General features: G+C 46.7%; 1 protein-coding gene across 2 annotated transcripts in view; it reads right to left on the bottom strand.

Moving 5' to 3' along the window:
* Nucleotides 1–1,281: 1,281 nt before the first annotated feature.
* Nucleotides 1,282–18,065, bottom strand: part of HK2 (hexokinase 2) — a 59,821-nt gene continuing 43,037 nt past the window's right edge. For both annotated transcript variants that reach the window (XM_011946104.1, XM_011946105.1), the window contains exons 8-18: nt 17,411–17,566; nt 15,820–16,053; nt 14,170–14,474; nt 12,890–13,038; nt 12,510–12,629; nt 9,183–9,278; nt 8,395–8,494; nt 8,118–8,301; nt 6,608–6,763; nt 5,146–5,379; nt 1,282–3,822 (exon numbers count right to left, since the gene is read on the bottom strand). In XM_011946104.1, coding sequence (XP_011801494.1) covers nt 3,678–3,822; nt 5,146–5,379; nt 6,608–6,763; nt 8,118–8,301; nt 8,395–8,494; nt 9,183–9,278; nt 12,510–12,629; nt 12,890–13,038; nt 14,170–14,474; nt 15,820–16,053; nt 17,411–17,566 — 1,879 coding nt within the window. In that variant the 3' untranslated portion in view covers nt 1,282–3,677. The remainder of the gene's footprint in view (nt 3,823–5,145; nt 5,380–6,607; nt 6,764–8,117; nt 8,302–8,394; nt 8,495–9,182; nt 9,279–12,509; nt 12,630–12,889; nt 13,039–14,169; nt 14,475–15,819; nt 16,054–17,410; nt 17,567–18,065) is intronic.

The following is an 18,065-nucleotide window of genomic DNA, read 5'->3' as shown; positions in this document are numbered from 1 at the left end:
GGGGGGAGGGATTGCACTGGGAGTTTTACCCGATGTAAATGACGAATTGATGGGTGCTGACGAGTTGATGGGTGCAGCACACCAACATGGCACAAGTATACATATGTAACAAGCCTTCACATTATGCACATGTACCCTAGAACTTAAAGTATAATAATAATAATAAATAAATAAATAAAGCTCCCCCAATAGGTCAAAACTAACCTCACAGTGACACCGTTACAATAGAGGTTTCCTTTTGGGTAGACAGGGCTAGAGATGAGCATGGAGGCGCTTCATGATGCTGATAAAGTATTTCTTAATCTGGATTCTGTTTATGTTGGTTTGTACAATGTGAAAATTGAGTAAGAACTATTTTTATAATTTGTATATTTTTTGTTATACTTCCATAAAAACTTTATTTAAAAAAAAAATGTTTGTAATGACTGGAATGGATTGTTTTCCTGACTGTACCCTGATAAAGGGTGAGTGGATCCATTATATAGAGACAGTTTCTCTTTTTAGCTATTATAAGCCATATGACAGTCAATATCCTTAAAGTTAAATCTTAGTCTTCAACTATATGTATTTCCTTAGCACAAATTTCTAGAAAATTATACAAAACCTGCTGTGAGGCATATTGTCTATTGTCCCCACAGAAGGGCTATACCAATCATACTTCCACCAACAGTGTATGAGAACGCTCCTATAATCTCACCAATTTGATATCAGAAAAAAATAGGGTCTAATTTTCATCTCTCCCTCACCCATTGGCTATTTCCATTATCCTGTTAGCCTTGGTCATCCTCTTCCCTCCGTTATTGTCAAACAGGGCCATGTGAATGTCAGTGGGTATCACTGGGGACTTTTGATGAATTTACTCTCCAGACCTGTGTTCTGCTTACTGGGGAGAGGGGAAAGCTTGGTAGGGAGAGGACAGAGGCAAGTGCTTTTTGGATGTTCACATGAGAGTTATATATCCTGAATACGAATCACATTTGCCAACCAAGACCAGTCAGAGGCCCTGAGGGTGGCGCTAATTTCAGCCAAGCTATTTAAACAGTAGACCGCAGGACTAGCCATAGCTCTTCAGTGGCTTGAAATCTAAAGGGTCAAAGGCAACCCAGGAAAAGCTGCCTTCTAGTTCTACTGGGACTGAGTTTCCGGAAAGGGCACATGCCTCTCAAATACACACACTCAAAATCAAGACACCCATAAATTACTCATCGGGCTGGCCAATAAGTACCGATATGACCAGAAGATGACTACACTCTTAAAAACACTCATGAATCACACATTTGATTATTTTGGAAAATGTTAAAATTTATTAATAGTTAACATCACATAGTTAATTAAACTAGTTATTTATTGTACATAATGACAACATCTTCACTAGACTGAGTGCTCAAGGATTTGAGATGATTCGCTATTCATCACACCCCGAAGATTGAGATCCCATGTATATTACACAAAGCAAAGCCATGTCAGCAAAGGACTGTCAACCTAATTCTGAGAACACAAACATTCAAAATTTATTTTCCAGTGTTCCTTTTTGGAAACCAATACATTTTTAATACCTACACACACACATCTCTACCTTAAAAAAAAAAAAAAAGTGTACCTTCATAGATAGTACCTAATCTTCAAGCTTAAAATTTAAGTTAAAATTCATCTCTATTTTGTGGGCACCCTTTAGTGAACCTAAAATCTACGTGAAAGCTTTTGGCTTTTGTGTAGCAGGAAACACCCACATTTTGGGTCAATTAGTGCAGATGGGAGCAACAGAAGAGCTACACCAGACAGCAAAGAGACTAGAGCAAAAGAGGACCAGCCCCTTGCCGCTCTGTGCTCCCGGGAGGAGCTGGGCCATTTTCGCCTAATTACACCCAACTTTGCTTAAAAGTCGTACAATCAGACACTATTCTCAGCACAAGTTTGATAAATATACAAAAACCGGGTGCAATTTCATCATGAGTTTCTTTCCATCTTTCCATTCTGATCCTTGTATCCAATTCAATGGAGTTACATCCCTCTTTATTATATAGTATCCAGGTTTAATGTCTGTGCTTGTGTGTATTTTAGAGCAGAGGTGGGCTTTCAGATTCAGAATCAACTGCACTCTTGAAAAGTAGGGACGGAAGTTTTTAAACCACTCTCACCCCTCCCAGTAGTTTGAAATAAATATTGTGTATAAAAAAAACCCCACAAAAACAGGTCAGCAGACCAATGCCAGCTCAGCCTAGGGAAGCATATGGACAACAATTCTTGTAAAACATTTAAAATACAAACCCAAGGTGAAACTTACTGGGAGGGCACAAAAACACCAAAAATGTTGTCCCTGAGGTTTTATTTGGTTGTTTAATTGTTCTGTTTTGGTTTGTTGTTGAGGATTAGATACAATTTTAAAAACATTTTTTTTGGTGACTTCATCTTGTCAGAAAGCTTTAGAATACTGACTGCCCTAAGAATAAAGAGTTCTAAGCCATGAGTCCATTTGAAATGATTCCTTTGGTTTCCTTTGCTTAACATCCCATGGAATATTGCCCCAAGAAAATCTCTAGATGGAGGAACCAATTGCTGTGGTCTCTTCAGTCCATTGGCTCAGCCTCCATCTCTGTCCCTGCCTTCCACACTTCCAAGACCACAGGGGAAGGAGGAGCCAGAAGCAACTGCTTTGCCATTCACTCACCCTGAAGAGGCTTCCCTTCTCTTCCCACAGGCGAATGAGGTATTTCTATGACTAGTCAGTATCTTCCCCTTCCGCCCTTTAACTACACTGAGGCCAATTCTGACAAGACTTGCATATCTATATACACAACAAATTAACATATAAATACATTACATACAACTGACCATTACATGTCAAGATGAAGGAGCAGATCTACTTCAAGAACTAAATAAAATTTCAAATATAAATTAAAATGAAAATACAGTGTTTCCACTTTTGCAGGAAAAATTTGTAAAACAAACCAAAAACTCCCCCTTCCCCAGAAGTCCATCACTCGTGGATAATGTGTGCACCCCGCTGAGATGCGGCGGCTGGCCCAACTGCAGGATGCGGCAACTCCTGGCTTTGGTTTCACTGCCCAGATTCGGGATTCCTTGATTCCAGGAATAGCAAATGCTGGAATCCACAGGACAAATGCTTATAGATGAAGTTAAAGAGGGGCTGCTGCATGGATATCCATGGATTTCCCTCCATTGTCGCCCCTCCACCCTCCCCACATCTGCCTGTAGGACAATCAGGCTCACATCCTCAGTGGAGACCTCCCAGATCTCTGACAGGAGAATCAGTAACAACATCAGAGCTGGGGGATACACCCCACCTAGAAATGTCATGTTCAGGCTCCAAGGTGAAGCAACCATATCTTCATTAGTGTCCCCATCCTGTAGAATTATACAGGGACATAGAATTTGGCAAGGGGGATTACTAAGGGTGACAATTTTCGTGTTTTAAGAGAACCAATGGGAATGGTTGTGATGCATGAGAACAAATCCTTATTTGGAACTGTATTTATCTTAATAGGGCCAAGTTCGGCCACCAAGCTCTATGATGAGATGCAGAGACAAAACCCAGTCCAGTGGGGTCCTCTCTGCCAAGGAAAAGCCAAAGGGTCTGTCTCTGACACAAGGGGATGACATAATTTAAAACAGGGAAGGGGGAGAGAAAGAGGAAGTTCCTTCCGATTTCAGGGGTTCTATCGCTGTCCAGCCTCACGGATGCGGCAGGCCACAGCAGTGATGAGCGCCGCCCCCTTTCCGCTGCCATCCTCTGACTGCAGAAAAGACACATCACATTTTGGAGCCAGGTCCTTCACTGTCTCATGCATGACTTTGGCAAAGCTGGAAAAGGTGAGAGGAAGGCACAGGAAAAACCACCTTAGTCATGATTGGTTTGTATTTGCACTTAGAAATGGAAACCTAAGAAGTGATACTGAAAACCCAGAAATAATTAAGAGGAGGAGAAGGATGACAGCTATAATGTATTAAACATTTACTATATATTATTAAGTACCAGAAAACTGTGGCTTGGAGATACTAGTACTATGCCCAATTTCCACATCACATCAGCCATTGGAGAGCTGGGATTCAATTCTGGGACAAATGTCTGAGATCCCGGCAAATTGTGTTCTTAAAACTAATAATCAGTAAAAGAGAAGTTCAACAGCCATGGAAGCCACAAGTGTGCCTAACAGAGGAGCACAATCTGTTCACAAACTCTGCAGGGGGAGACCAGGACTCATGAATGTGATTTTCTATCTTCCAGGCGCATAGCCTCATATCAGAGCCACATCTGCTCCAAAATGCCATTGGAGGCAAAAGAAGCAGACTTACAGAGTCACTGCTAGGATATCACAGTGATCACAGATCCTTCCTATATGGACCAGAGAAAGAGAGAGTTGTGATCTGTCCCAATACAACAGGGTCAGGACACCCTCCCCATCTACAAAGCTAAAGATGCCATGTCCCAGGGTTGGTGGCTGGGCTTCTGTCCCCCTCCCAATCCTCAGGAAACTTTATGTACAATAACAGTCCGTGACTGTTGCCTGTCAACCCCTGCTCTAGAATGTTGAAAAAAATCTTGCTTCAGAGTTCCAGCATTACATTTGCCAGAATGTTCACAGTAGCACTGTTTGTAATGGTCAAAATCTAGAAGTAACCTAAATATCACATCAATGACAGAAAAAACCACAATATACTCAAAGGTACGTATACAGCTCTGAAAATTAATGAACTACAACTGTATATTCAATGCGGATGCATCTCTAAACAAACGTTGTGTGAGAAAAGCCAGCCACAGAAGAGATACCATATGATTCCATTTGTGGCAGGTTCAAAAATAAGTAAAACTAAACAATATGGATGCATACCTAGATATATGGGGGCGGAAAAGAAAAGCAAGGGACTGATTCGGCACAACGCTTACCCCTGGCACGGGAGTGTGAGGACACATTGTGGAAGGGCTCCGAGGGGGCTTCCCACGATGAGGGGTGAAACACAGGCCTATTTCTGGTTGTGAATCTTTAAACTATAATACATGTATTATATACACTGTTTGGAATGGCTGATAATTCACTATCAAGTAACAAAGGAAAGAGAGAAAAAGGGGAAAGAAGAAAGAGACAGAAAGAAGGTGGGCAGGGAGGGCTGGGCTCAGGCACTCACTGAGGATGTAGCTTGTAGAGAGTCCCATCCACACCCACTGTCACTTTGAGAGCGTCCAGCCCACGGTTTTCTCGTATCTTGTCCACCACAGCGGCCATGCCTGCGCCACAGAGCTGGGCTGCCCGTCGGGCCACCACAGTGCACACCTCCTTAACAATGATGCTGTCATCACAGGTGCTCTCAAGCCCTAAGTGTTGCAGGATGGCGCGGACTTGCAGCAGGGCCAGGCAGTCACTGGGGTGAGAGGGAGACAGCAAATGTTCAGTTATGCACCAAGAGGGCTGGTAGCCTACCACACCAGGGCCTGAGTCCTTGATAGGGGAGGCTCTGTGGGGGTCTGGCTCTCCAGGATCTGACCCCTCGATGTGGTTCCCATTTCTACATTCAGAGCACTGCTCATCCTACTGGACTACATTGACTCTTCTTGAGGGTGACAGGAATACAAAGAGCTCCTCATTCCACTCTCCATTCTCGAGGTAGAGCATTACTACTACAAAGTGGATACTCAAAACAAAGCGAATTCACTGTTGATCACAGTGGTCAGTTACAAAGCTCTTTCATGTCCATTCTCTCGCTGCTGGTCATGGGTCTGCAAGGCAGGAATTAACCAAGCAGCATTAGACTCATGCTTTATTTCTGCTCTGCTGCTCTGGGTGGCCTGAACTGTATTTGTTCAGTTCAAATGAGTTCCTTTCTATTTACAAAGGAAGTGTAAATAAAGTTATAGTGTAAATAAAGTTATAGAAAGAAAATAAACCCTCCTATATAAAGAAAGCTATTTTAAAAGCCTGGAATCACCTTGAACATAACAGACCTGTAAGCTAGAACGTATCTTTCAATGTATTCACTGGTGCAGATGCCCGTGGGGTCTACTCACGTCAGTTACCTAGTTCCTGTTCTTCTCTGCCCTGAGAGTAATGGCATAGCATTAATTTTTAAAGGGCTCTGAAATTCACTGTTCTAATTTGGAGCAGATTTTCCACCATTTGACTGTAGGAAGGCGGCTTTGCTCTAACGAGCCACTGTGTGGCATGTCTGCACTGCCTGATGTTGCAACATTTACTCAATCCTGGCTGCCCGATTACTGCAGCCAGCAGTTAGGAAGGGCTTTCAAGCCGAGTGTGGATGCTTTAATAGGTTATCTTTCTCTGTGCATTTCAATTTACATGCTATGAGCAGGTATCTTTCTACCTTTGATATATGGCCTAAAACCCAACAATACCACTTTACATGACCTCAGGTCAGGCTTAGCACAAACTTTCATGAGAATGCTCTATGTTTGCCCTTAAAATGACAACTGTCCATAATGTGCTTTTAGTAAACACTATAGACACGAATGTGTTTGCCACTAAACTGACTTTTGTATGAGTCATGCCCTGAGCTGTGGAAATCCTTCAGTTTGTCTGCCAGTGAGAAAAAAGAAGGACATGGCCCCCTGCTACCCTGAGCCCTAAGCTCTCACCTCTCAATCTGAGACAAGAACTTGGTTTCGAAGATGCCCCTCGTCTTGAGCCGCTCTGAGATGCGGCCTCGGAAGAGCAGCCCACGCTTGGTGAAATCGATGAGAATGTTACGGACAATTTCACCCAGGTACATTCCACTGATCATTTTCTCGAACCTGCAATGCGAGTAACATTCATGGAGGTTAAGTAGGAAGGTAGAGGGATGTGTTGAGACAGGACAGGCCAGCTTAGTCACCCCCAGTGCATCAGAAGTGGCAGACAGGCAGACTCCCCTGATGGAAAAGGAATTGCTACTTGATTCACCTGGGCCCAGCCTGCTTCCTTCATTAATGCTGCCTACCTGGCCCCTAGAGGCATTTTAGTCTGTAACTTCTATTCTAGACACCTTTTGCAAAGTGTATTCTGCAGAACGAGGGTGTTTGATTAATCTAGTTAGGAAACACTACAGGATCCCTGGTGTCTTTGCATGCTAATTCACAACCTTCAGCAACACTGACCACAGTGCCTGAGGCCTGTGGGGCTCCTGGGGAAATAAGCCTGGGAAAGGAACCCACAGGGAAAGGAACTCATTTCCTTTCCAAGGCTTATTGCGAAACTTCATGAAGCAACTCAAGAAGGAACACACACCATAACCCTACCGGACTTCTCGGAGCAGGGGAGAATGCTGAGTCTTAATCTTTAACCTCACTAGGCATTCAGCGTGCATTCTCTTGGACTTAATCATCATTACTCAAGTAACTACTGCCAGCTGTAGGGCCCCCCGTCCTGGCCACTGGAACTAAACATGATTATGCAGTGACTTGAGGGTCTTTTGGTCCTGAACCCTACCTTGAAAAATAAAATCGATGTCCCTAGTTTCAACCAATACCCCATCGCCACCGCCATCTTGGCTTGGCCCAGCCTGCTTCCTTCATTAATGCTGCCTACCTGGCCCCTAGAGGCATTTTAGTCTGTAACTTCTATTCTAGACACCTTTTGCAAAGTGTATTCTGCAGAACGAGGGTGTTTGATTAATCTAGTTAGGAAACACTACAGACAACATCTCAATGAGAAGTGTGTTAGATCTTAAACTATTGTCTCTCAGCTCAGACCCTGCTCCCCTACCATGCGCAGGGTCTTGTGACACTGGGGCTGACCCAGTGCTCAGCACTGGAAGATGGAGGAGGGAGAGGATTTGCTCCTGTCTGCATCACCCCAGAGATGCTCTGCAGGCTGGCAGCAGCAGGTGCTTCAACTTTCTATTTGTTTCTCCTTAGAGTGCCAGACCTAGGCGCTAGTATTCTCCTACCTGTTCCCTGTTCTCCTAGGCTTTGGGGTGGGATATGCTTCTTACATTTACTAACTCAGAACTTTCCAGGTGCATTTGACAAGAAACCCTTTCCAAGGAAACCTCCTTTATTAACATCTCATGATAATGAGCATCCTGGGAGATGCTATTGTGGAAGCTCTGATCACTTGTTGCCATCCAGTCCTGGGATACACTTAACAGGGCCCCAGTTGGGTGCCTACCTCTGCTTGCCGGGGTTGAGTGAAAGCTCATCCACAGCCACATCAAATTCCGTGCAGAAGTCATCTAGGCATCCATTGTCCCCGAAGGCCCCCCATTCCATGTTCACACACATCCGCCCCTCTTCTCCTTCCACCAGTTCCACATTGCGCATCTCCTCCATGTAGCAGGCATTGCTGCCTGTGCCTGCCAATCACAGGATACCAGGGCCTTGCTCAGCACCATCCCTCCAACCGAGGCTGTGCAGCCCCATGTGGAAAGGACAGTCTGGGTCCTTACCAACGATGAGGCCAACTTCACAGTGAGGGTCTTCAAAGCCACAGGTCATCATGGTTCCAACTGTGTCGTTCACCACGGCAACCACATCCAGGTCAAACTCCTGAGAAGGCAGAAGCAGAGGCCCAGTTCACAGGTGAACCCAATATTCTCCTTTCAGACATTTGCATGGGAGATTTATAGGTATATAAAATATATCTCATACACCATGGCTGGCTCTCTCATTCCATTCAGGTCTGGGCTTAAATGTCACCGCTTTGGAGAGACCCTCTCCGCTCGTGCTATTTAACAGTGCCCCTTGCCAGCACACTTGCTCCAACTGCTCTCCTCACTCCACTACACTCCTTTTCTTTTTTTTTTTTTTAACTCTATATGGTCTAAAAAGGGAAAGCATGAATAATACACCCTTGTTTAGCATATAATCAAGAAATAACCATAAAAATGGGCAACCAGCAGCCCTCAGGGCTGCTCTGCTTATGGAGTAGCCATTCTTTTACTCCTTTACTTTGTGTGTGTGTGTGTGTGTGTGTGTGTGTGTGTGTATCTGTGTGTGTGTGTGTTTCACCGCTCATAACAGCACCTGCCACTAGGTCATGGGCTTATTTGTTTATAGAACAAAGCTTTGCTGTGGTCACTCCTGAACCGCCAGTGCTGAGAGCATGGCTTGACACACAGTGCACACTCAACAACCCATGCAGCCACACTTAACGTTGCCCTCACTTTCTGAACACACAGACCAGGTCAATCATCGAGGAGCTGACACATCAGGCCTCGTGCCATGTGTCTCCTACCTCTCGCCGGTGGATGGCTTCCTTCAGCAGGGTCACCACGTCCTCGCCCTCACAGCCAGATGCCTTGAAGCCCTTTGTCCACTTGAGGAGGATGCTCTAAAAGTCACACATGAGCATGAAGAGGACATCAGGGAAGGGCTCCCGGGTCAGACAGATCCCCAGGAGTCACCAATCCTCTCACTCACAAATGAGTCTAAACTGTTCCTAAGGTACTTACTTGGATTTATTGAGCACCTATTGTGTAGCAGGTACTGGGCTAAGCATAGATCATGTATTACATCATTTAATCCTCACAGCACCCTTGTGGAACATCTATCAGGTTTATGGCCACTTTATAAGAACCTGAGGCTCTGGAGTGACTTGCTCAAGGCCTACAGCTTGGAAGAGAGAAGCAGGATGCACCCCGAGGCCCTCCAACCCCAGTGAATGGGCTCATAAGCACCATGCAGCTGCCCCTGCTGTGCAACTTCTTCCTATCTGCTTGCTTCGCTCACTGGGCAAAGCAGTTTGCTCTGTCCCTATCCTTTACATCAGAAGGGTCGGTGTACGTCTCCTAACTTTCAAACTCCACCATCTGGTGAACAAGTGCTTTGCCCACAGCTGGGTGACAGCTAGGCTTCACCACCACCACCCCATGTCTTTCACTGAGGAAAACAACTCCAGGCTCCTCCTCAGCATCCTCAGTGGCCCCTTGCCTTCAATATGGTCCTCTGGGAGCAGATGCATGATGGCTTTGAACCTGGGGAAAATGCTTTGGGTTTTATTCCCTGATGCCCTCTCTGCTGCCACAGCCCACCAGGAAACAAGCCTCAGGGCTTCAGACCCCTTACCCAAGAGCTCGGCTTCCACAAATGAGCTGTGTGGTCATAACCCACCCACTTGCATGATTTCTCCAGGCCCTGCTCAGGGATTCAGCCCATCAGCTTGGCATTTCATTCACATCAACCTGGAGGTGTCACACTGTGTTCAGATCCCAGGAGATTCAGAAAACAGAGCACATACCCTCAGAGAACTGGCTGGCACACCCACGACCAGACAAGTGTGTGCTTATCTCTACCCAGCTCTCCACAAGTTAACTTCATATCTCTGACGAAAGTTTATATTTAAGGAATGTTCAAATAACATTATTTCAGGTGATCCTTACTGATAAGGCAAGTGGAAGCCCAACAGCTGGGGAGGCTCACCCCAGGCCAGCAGCCAGGAAACACAGCTGGGGGGCCCCTGAGCCCTAGGGCCTCTAAGCCTGGGGCCTCTGCACTGGCGGGATTTCCCAGTCATAGGAGGATCTTGCCAGAGCCCACAGGGAGAAATGACTTCTGCTTTATTTGCTCTTAATTTTTACAGCTCTAGACCTAACAAGTGCTCCTCACAGAAACCTGGAACACAGAATAAAACCTAATCCAATGGCCTGGAATCTCACAATTCAGAAACAGTTAACACACCTTCCGGTTTCCCTGGCAAATATGTAAATAAATATATACCCTGTTGGCATGAAAAGTTAAGATAGTGTCTACTTGAAAATATTTTGGTAGGAAGTCTAGAAGAGGATATACACTGGAGTGTTATGCTTTTATCATCCCGTTAACCGTATTTTATATTTTTCTATATCATAAAGAGATTACCATTTCTAAAGAAAAATCGTTTTAAAACTTTTTAGTCATACCACTAGTATTTTTTCATGTGATTGAAATTTCTTACAAATAACTAGTGGCTGATACTAGGCAATAAGTGGGTCATAATTTATTTAACTATTATCTCACTATTGAACAAATTTGTTTCTAATATTTGTTATAATAAGTAATGGTCCATTAAATAGTACAGAAGTATTTGTCCACATGAGGCATAAAGCAATGCTGGTCTGGTTAACACTAGATGAATGTTAATAGGTGTTGAGAAATACCAGACTAAGCAGAGTTTCTATTGCAGAACTTCTTAAAACCTTAATTACACTAGTGCACATGGGGAATTCTCTCAGATAAGAAGAAGGAGGCATTTACAGAACTCAGTGAAGCAAGTAGAGGGCCACTGTTTCAGGGACCCTATAGGAAATGCTGGTCTTTCCTTGTCACTGGGGTAGGCTTTTCTGTGCTGGCCCAGCTCTTTCTGTCACTTGCTCCCACCTACATGCCCCTCTCCACACTGGGCAGCCTGCTCGCTTTTCTTCCCCATCAACTCATTCTTCTGATTTGTTCCAAGTCCTCCTGACGACCCCAGGTACGCACTCAGATTAACAACATCTGTCTCACTACCTGTCCTGGGGGCTTCAGTATCCAGTATCCATCCCATTAGGTCCACATTCCAAACAGCAACTCTTCCTTTTCTGAGCTTGATTCGTCAGTCCAGCTTGTTTGTAAGCATCTAAAGGTAGGAGCCATGCCTCTTATGCCTAGCAGTGGCATGTGCAACATACCACACACCGGCAGCGTGCACATGTGCTTCTTCATGACTGAGATGGAGACACAACTGCTTAAAAACAGTCTCCTGATACCTAATGCTCAGGGCTACCAGTCATCAGCAGCAGATCCAGCACTGCCTACTCAGTTCTCCACTTCTCGGGGCACTCATGTCCGGGAGTGCCAGATCCTCACGCACCTACTTCACACCCAAGGTAAGTTGAAGAGGAGTGAGACGCAAAGATGAGACCAAAGAAGAGCCGGGGTATTCAAACAGCAGGAGATGGCATGAAAATTCCCCAATCCCATAACAAGGGCCTCAGGAGCCCCACAGCATAACTGAGAGCACAGCCTCAGGCATCGGGAACCCAGAATCCAAATCTTGGCTTGGCCAGTCCCAGGCTATTATGACCTGGAGCAAGATACCCAGCACCTCTGTAGGGCTTATTTTCCTTTCTGTAGAATGGGTATTCAAACACATCTCTTATATGGTTGCTGTGAGGGTTAAATGAGATAATGCACATAAGAAGTCTAACATAGTACCTGGCATAAAGTAAGTGCTTAAAAATGATATATTCAGTAGAGATGGGGTCTTCCTATGTTGCCTAGGCCAGTCTTGAAATCCTGGCCTCAGGCAATCCTCCTATCTCAGCCTCCCAAAGTGCTGAGATTACAGGTGTGAGTCACCATGCCGGGCAGTTGTTAACATTGAGTAACATCATCATCATTGCCCCAAAGGCTGTCACAGCTGAGCTCACCTACTTAACTTCCACCAGCCTCAACTTACTTATTCCCATCGAGGGGTCCCTCACCACTACTAGTCACTCACATCCTTCTTTCCTTAGTCTTAGCTCAACTTTCTCCCCTGCTCCATACCTGGCTGGTTTAGAGTCAATAAAGCCCTCAGGGGAGCCCTCCAGGAAGGTGTTATTACCTCGTCCAGGCTGTTCTGCTGGCAGGGGAAGGAGAAGGTAAAACCCAGAGGCAGGGACACACCCTTCATGCCCATGTACTCAAGGAAGTCCGCAATGCACTGGACAATGTGGTCAAAGAGCTGCAGGGAGAAGTTAGGACATTGAGGGAGGGGCCCTGGGCAGGGCAGGCTGCCCCCAGCAGGGCCCACGCAAGACCTCAATGTTTCTTTCCACCCAGAAGAAATGCAAGCTCAGGCACAAACCTGAGTCAAGACCAGGCTGGAGCCCTGGGTCCAACTAGCCCTCCCCAGGGTCACAGATAAGCAGAGAAAGCACTGTCCTCGAAGGCAAGAGGTGACATCCACCAGGGGCCCCCTCCTGGAGGCGCCACCCTGCTCACCTCATCCCCAGTACCGTGCATGACCTCCTGCGGGATGGCGTAGATCTTGTTGTGCATCTCCACTCCACCCCACTTCCCGTTCCGAACACGCACCAGCAGGACCCGGAAATTCGTTCCTCCGAGGTCCAAGGCCAAGAAGTCCCCTTTCTCTGGAAAGTAAGCCCAGGGAGGTGATAAGTTGGGACAGAACATGGGGAATGCTGAGACAGTACACTTAAAACTATCCAAATAGACCATTCTTGTTCCATCAAATGCCAGCTTACATTACATTCTAGAATACAGAAGGAACAGAAGAGTCCAGCTCCCTGAAGGAAGCTGAAGGAAAATCTTTTAAAATGAGAAAACCCTCCCTTGTTGGACAATTACAATGTGCCACGTGCCTCACACACAGTCCTGATTCAATTCTTAGGAAGCCCTCAGAGGAAGACACTGCATTCCTCTCTTAAGGATGATTGGCATCTGGCTGATAGGTTAAATCACTTGCCCAGGGCCATACAACCAGGACAGGGTAGAGCAGGGACCAAATCCCAGTCTCTGTCTCTGGAACCTCTACCAACTGTGCTATGCTGGCCTGCTCATCGACTATCTTCTCTGAATTGGAATAAGACCACCATTTCTGAGGTTACAAGAGTTACAGCAGGGGTCAGAAATCTTTTTCTGTAAAGGTCTGGACAGCAAACATTTTAGGCTCTGTGGGTCATGCAGTCTTTGCTGCCACCACTCAACTTTGCCAAGACAGTGTAAAACAACAGTAAGATAGGCATGGCTGTGTAATAATAAAACCTTATGTACAAAAACAGGTGGTGGGCCAGATTCAGCCCATGGGCCATAGTTTGCCAACCCTGACTCAGACCAACATGATGATTGCAGGAGCAGATTCTAGAACCTGAATTCCTGGGTTTGAATCCCAGCTCTGACATTTTCTAGTTGCGTGAATTTAGGCAGGTGTCGTAACTTCTCTGCGCCTCAGTTTTCTGTCAAACACAAGTCAATACATAAAATTAACTGCTAGTATTTTTTAAGTTAACAAAGATTAAATGAATTCATACACATAAAGTGCTTCGACACACAGGAAGTGTTGAATAAGTGTTGACCATTATTACTGTTTGCAGAGGAGCACTTTGTCTGAGTTTATCAAAGATCAGAACTCCCTAGGAATACAGCTGAAGAAATGTGTTCTGTTTCAAATGTCCAATGCTAATGCTAAGGGAGTCCTCCCAGGGCATCAACACTAGGACAAAGGCCCACCATGTGAGCCAGGTGGCAACCCTGCCGCGTACCTGTGCCATCAGGGGTGGCACACACGTAGGTGGGCAGCATCTTGACGGGGGCAATGGCGTGAGTCTCCTTGCTTAGACCTCGCTCCATTTCCACCTTCATCCTCCTCTTGACCTCCAACAGCTGGTCATGGCTCAGCTGCAGAGGCTCCAGTGTCTTCTGGCGGGCACGGTGTTGATCGGCCAGCCGGTAAGCCACTGCTGTCACCATGGCTGCACCTTTGCCACTGCCATCCTCGGAGCGGAGGAAGCGGACGTCGCAGTCGGGCACCAGCCGCCGCACGGTCTTATGTAGACACTTAGCAAAACTGCAGTTCCCCGGGGTGGGAAAGACACAGGTGTCCATGGTTAGGGTCAATGGTGCAAATGGTTAGACAGTTGCCCACCGCCTTAGCCTAAATGCCAAAAAGCACCTGCAGGAGTGGGTGCCGCCCTAAATATCCTCTCTCCACTCTCCCAAGTTAGGAACCACTAGAAGAACATATCCACTATGACCACTGGGATTGGTTCATCCCCACCACTGAAAGGAAAAGACCTTCTAATAAGCCACTGTCCCCTACAGGCAGTCACACAAGACCTCCTCTTCCTCACTGAAGAAGGCCCCCTGGCCGCTGCTCCTCTGCCCAACATGGTACCATCAGCCTCTTTGCTGGAGCAGCCCTGTGGTATGAGGTGGTTCTGATGCCACCCACTTGTCTTGTTCCATCATTATTTCACTAGCTGCTATCTGGGAAAGACCCAAAATTAAAAGCTAGAGATGCTCTTCTGGACTTTAGCTTCTCTTTTGCCAGTTTCTGCCAATGATCCCAAAGGTGTCTGCACAGCTAAAGACAATGGGTGTGTTCAGCCAGGAACTCTCTGGGTAGCGGCCACGTGGACTCATGGTCTCTACGGCCTTCCTACTCCAAGTGTGATCTGTGGGCTGCAGCCTCACTGGGGGCTGCGAGAGATGTGGGATCTCAGGCTCACCCCAGACCTTCCGATCAGAATCTGCCTCCTAACAAGGTCCCCACGTGACTCACGTGCACACTCAAGTTTTTGCATCACTGAGTAGGAACAGGGAATCTCAGGACTGAGTCCTCCTGCACCAACCAGTTAAGAAAACGAAGGCACATTGACCTGGCATTCTTATTAGGTGAAAATGATGGGGAAATAAGTAGGGTACAAAAGAGAGACATCTTCTAGGTCTCAGCTGAAATGTGAACATTCTGGTACCTATGACCTGAGGGATCAAAATGTGGACAGGGCAGCATCAATTTAATACCAAGGTCAGCCAGAGAAGCTGGTAACCCCCACTGGGCTGGGATGGCCCCTGGCAGAGGACATAGCACCTGCAGGAATCACCAAGAATTCTAAGAGTAAAGACAGGAACAATAATGCATAAAAAAGAGGATGGCAAAGAGAGTGCCCAGCAGCCAGAGGAGCTCTGCGGAGAGCCCGAGTCATTGGTAGCCTTCAGAAATCACCTCCACCCACGCCCGATATGACTCCCTCCCATTCCCCCTTGCCCAGGCGGGAACTTTTATTCCAAGACCCTCAGCCCCATGGTCCCGCCACACCGCCCCTGAAAGCAAAATGGAGCTGGCATGAGGAGTCACTCAGCCCCAGGTGCTCCAGGAACTCTGCGTCTCCAGGCCCTGCACACTGACTCACTGGGGGTGTTTCTTATAGACGGAGCCGTCGACCCCAACAGTAGAGCGCAGCCGCTCCTCGCCTTTGTTCTCCTTGATGCGCTGCAGCACGGCGGCCAGGGTGGCTGCACACAGGCTGGCGGAGCGTGTGGACACAATCTGGCAGATCCGGTGAGTGGCCACACAGTCCTCCTGAGTCGGGTCCAGGCCCAACCGCATCAGGACCTCACGGGCCTTCCGGATGCCATCCTTCTCCCTGGGAAACAGAAAGACAGCATGTGGGCCCATGTCTGACCCACTGTGGCCAGCGTGTGTGTTGAGGGGTGGTAAGGAAGCCCTTTAGCTCCAGCAAATTCACTGCCCAGTGGGGACAGAATCCCTCTGCATTGCTCAGTCCACCTGTGTGGGGCAGGAGGAGGAGGAAGAGGGTGCAAAATACAGTACAGCCACCCTGAGGCTCCTCTCCCAGAGCACCCCCCCCGCCCCGCCCCCGACAACATACGCACACACAGAGACACAGGGAGTTGAGAAAAACAAGTATTTCTTATGCATGTGCTATGTAAAAACAAGGCCCTGTTCTTGGCGCTTTACCACTGAGTTGTGTGAGAGTTTGTGTTACGTTTGCTTGTGTTACGGGAGACAGACAGTGTCTCTGCTGTCAGCCACTCTCTACATGTGAACCCTGCTGTGATGCCCACCTGGTTTCTCTCTCTAAAGCAGTCGGAGTCTATTGCATTTCACCATAGACTTGGCACCGCTTTAGCTTGTGTCTAAAGACAGTTGGTAAGGGGCTAGTGCTATAACCTTAGCACCCTTCTCAAGGGAACTAAATCTTGTATCACCTGGGGGTACTTGCATCACCTTGGGGTATAGCAAAAAATAGGCCCCATTCCTTCAAGAGCTTCCCCTTAAAACAAAGTCATTCGAACTGTTCCACTGCTTCATTTGGCTCCAAAGATACCTCCGCTCCACCATCTGGTCCCTGAAACACCAGGACTTCTTCAATCTACAAGTGGAAATCTCAAGAACAACAAACGAGGCCCACCCAACTCTTGGGATATTGTTAACAAAAAAAAAAAAAACAAAAATCAAGCCATCCTCACTCTCGCCCCTGCTGGGCTGTGAAAATGCAGGCCCCAGCTCTGCTTATTAGAATTAATTGGGTAGCTATATCTCTGGCCCATCCAAAGACCTAGCTTTCTATTATGAAGCCGGGGTCATGATAGAGTCCTTTTTGAGAATTGCCAATAGGGAATCAGATGTCAGAGCTTCAGGAGAAGGAAAAAGAGGCAGATGCAGTTAAGTCATTCAGGGGCCCTCTGGGTTCCTACAGCTTTAAACCCAGTGCAATAGCCCAAGTCCCTGCATATGGAGGCCAACCACCGTTCCCAGCACCATGAGTCACTGCTAGCAATCACACTAGAAATCGACAAGAGTGGAGACTGGTAAGTGAAGTGAAGCGAAGCCATAGGCCCGCCATGGTCCATGTCGTGTGAGACCCTCTTGCAGTCTACACTTGAAGAGTCAAAAGGTAGTGCCCCCTCCTCATTTCCCAACTACCCATCCAGTCTTGTGGTGACCCAGTGAATAGAGGGTGCTGGCCAGAAGCTCACCCTTCGATATCTGAGATGTCTTTGGTCTCAAAGCGACCGGTGTTGAGGAGCTCTGGGCTGAGCTTCCCCCCAAAGAGCAGCTCCTCCTTGGCCATCTTCACCAGGATAAGCCTCACCAGCTCCCCCATGTACATCCCACTGATCATCTTCTCAAACCTGCCAGAAGACACAAACCAAAAACATAAAGTCCCTGTTGAAGCAAGATGTGCACATGTGAAACTTTACAACTAAGGCTTAATGTGTGCTTCATGGCCCAGGAGTAAGATTCGTGGAGATGTGACAGCTCAGGGGGACTGACTTGGGCTGTCCCTGCAGGCTGGTGAGCCTTGACCTATGGAGAAGAACAAATGAGCCTTAAATAGCCAAATGAAACACCCAGGGAGTATGGAACATTCTGGAACAGCCTGTATTTAAGTAAAGTTATGCATAGGGTGGTAATCTTTAAAAATCTTCTCTAGCCAGGAAATAATTTTTAAAATTAAAATCTTACATAGCCCAATATTTATTTACAAGAGAAAATGGCAATCTGATTAAATATGTGGCACAGGCCTAGAAATTCATCAACTCATACTGTCCACCCCTGCGAGTTGTTCATGGGCTCCAGGGAAAACGGTGTGAAAACCACCTGGGCCAGGGGATGATGGGGCAACATTAT

Source organism: Colobus angolensis, unplaced genomic scaffold (assembly GCF_000951035.1).
Source record: "Colobus angolensis palliatus isolate OR3802 unplaced genomic scaffold, Cang.pa_1.0 Scaffold249, whole genome shotgun sequence".
NCBI classification, from domain to species: Eukaryota; Metazoa; Chordata; class Mammalia; order Primates; family Cercopithecidae; genus Colobus; species Colobus angolensis.
The sequence above is the reverse complement of the archived record's forward strand: the minus strand, read 5'-3'. Positions and strand labels throughout refer to the sequence as shown.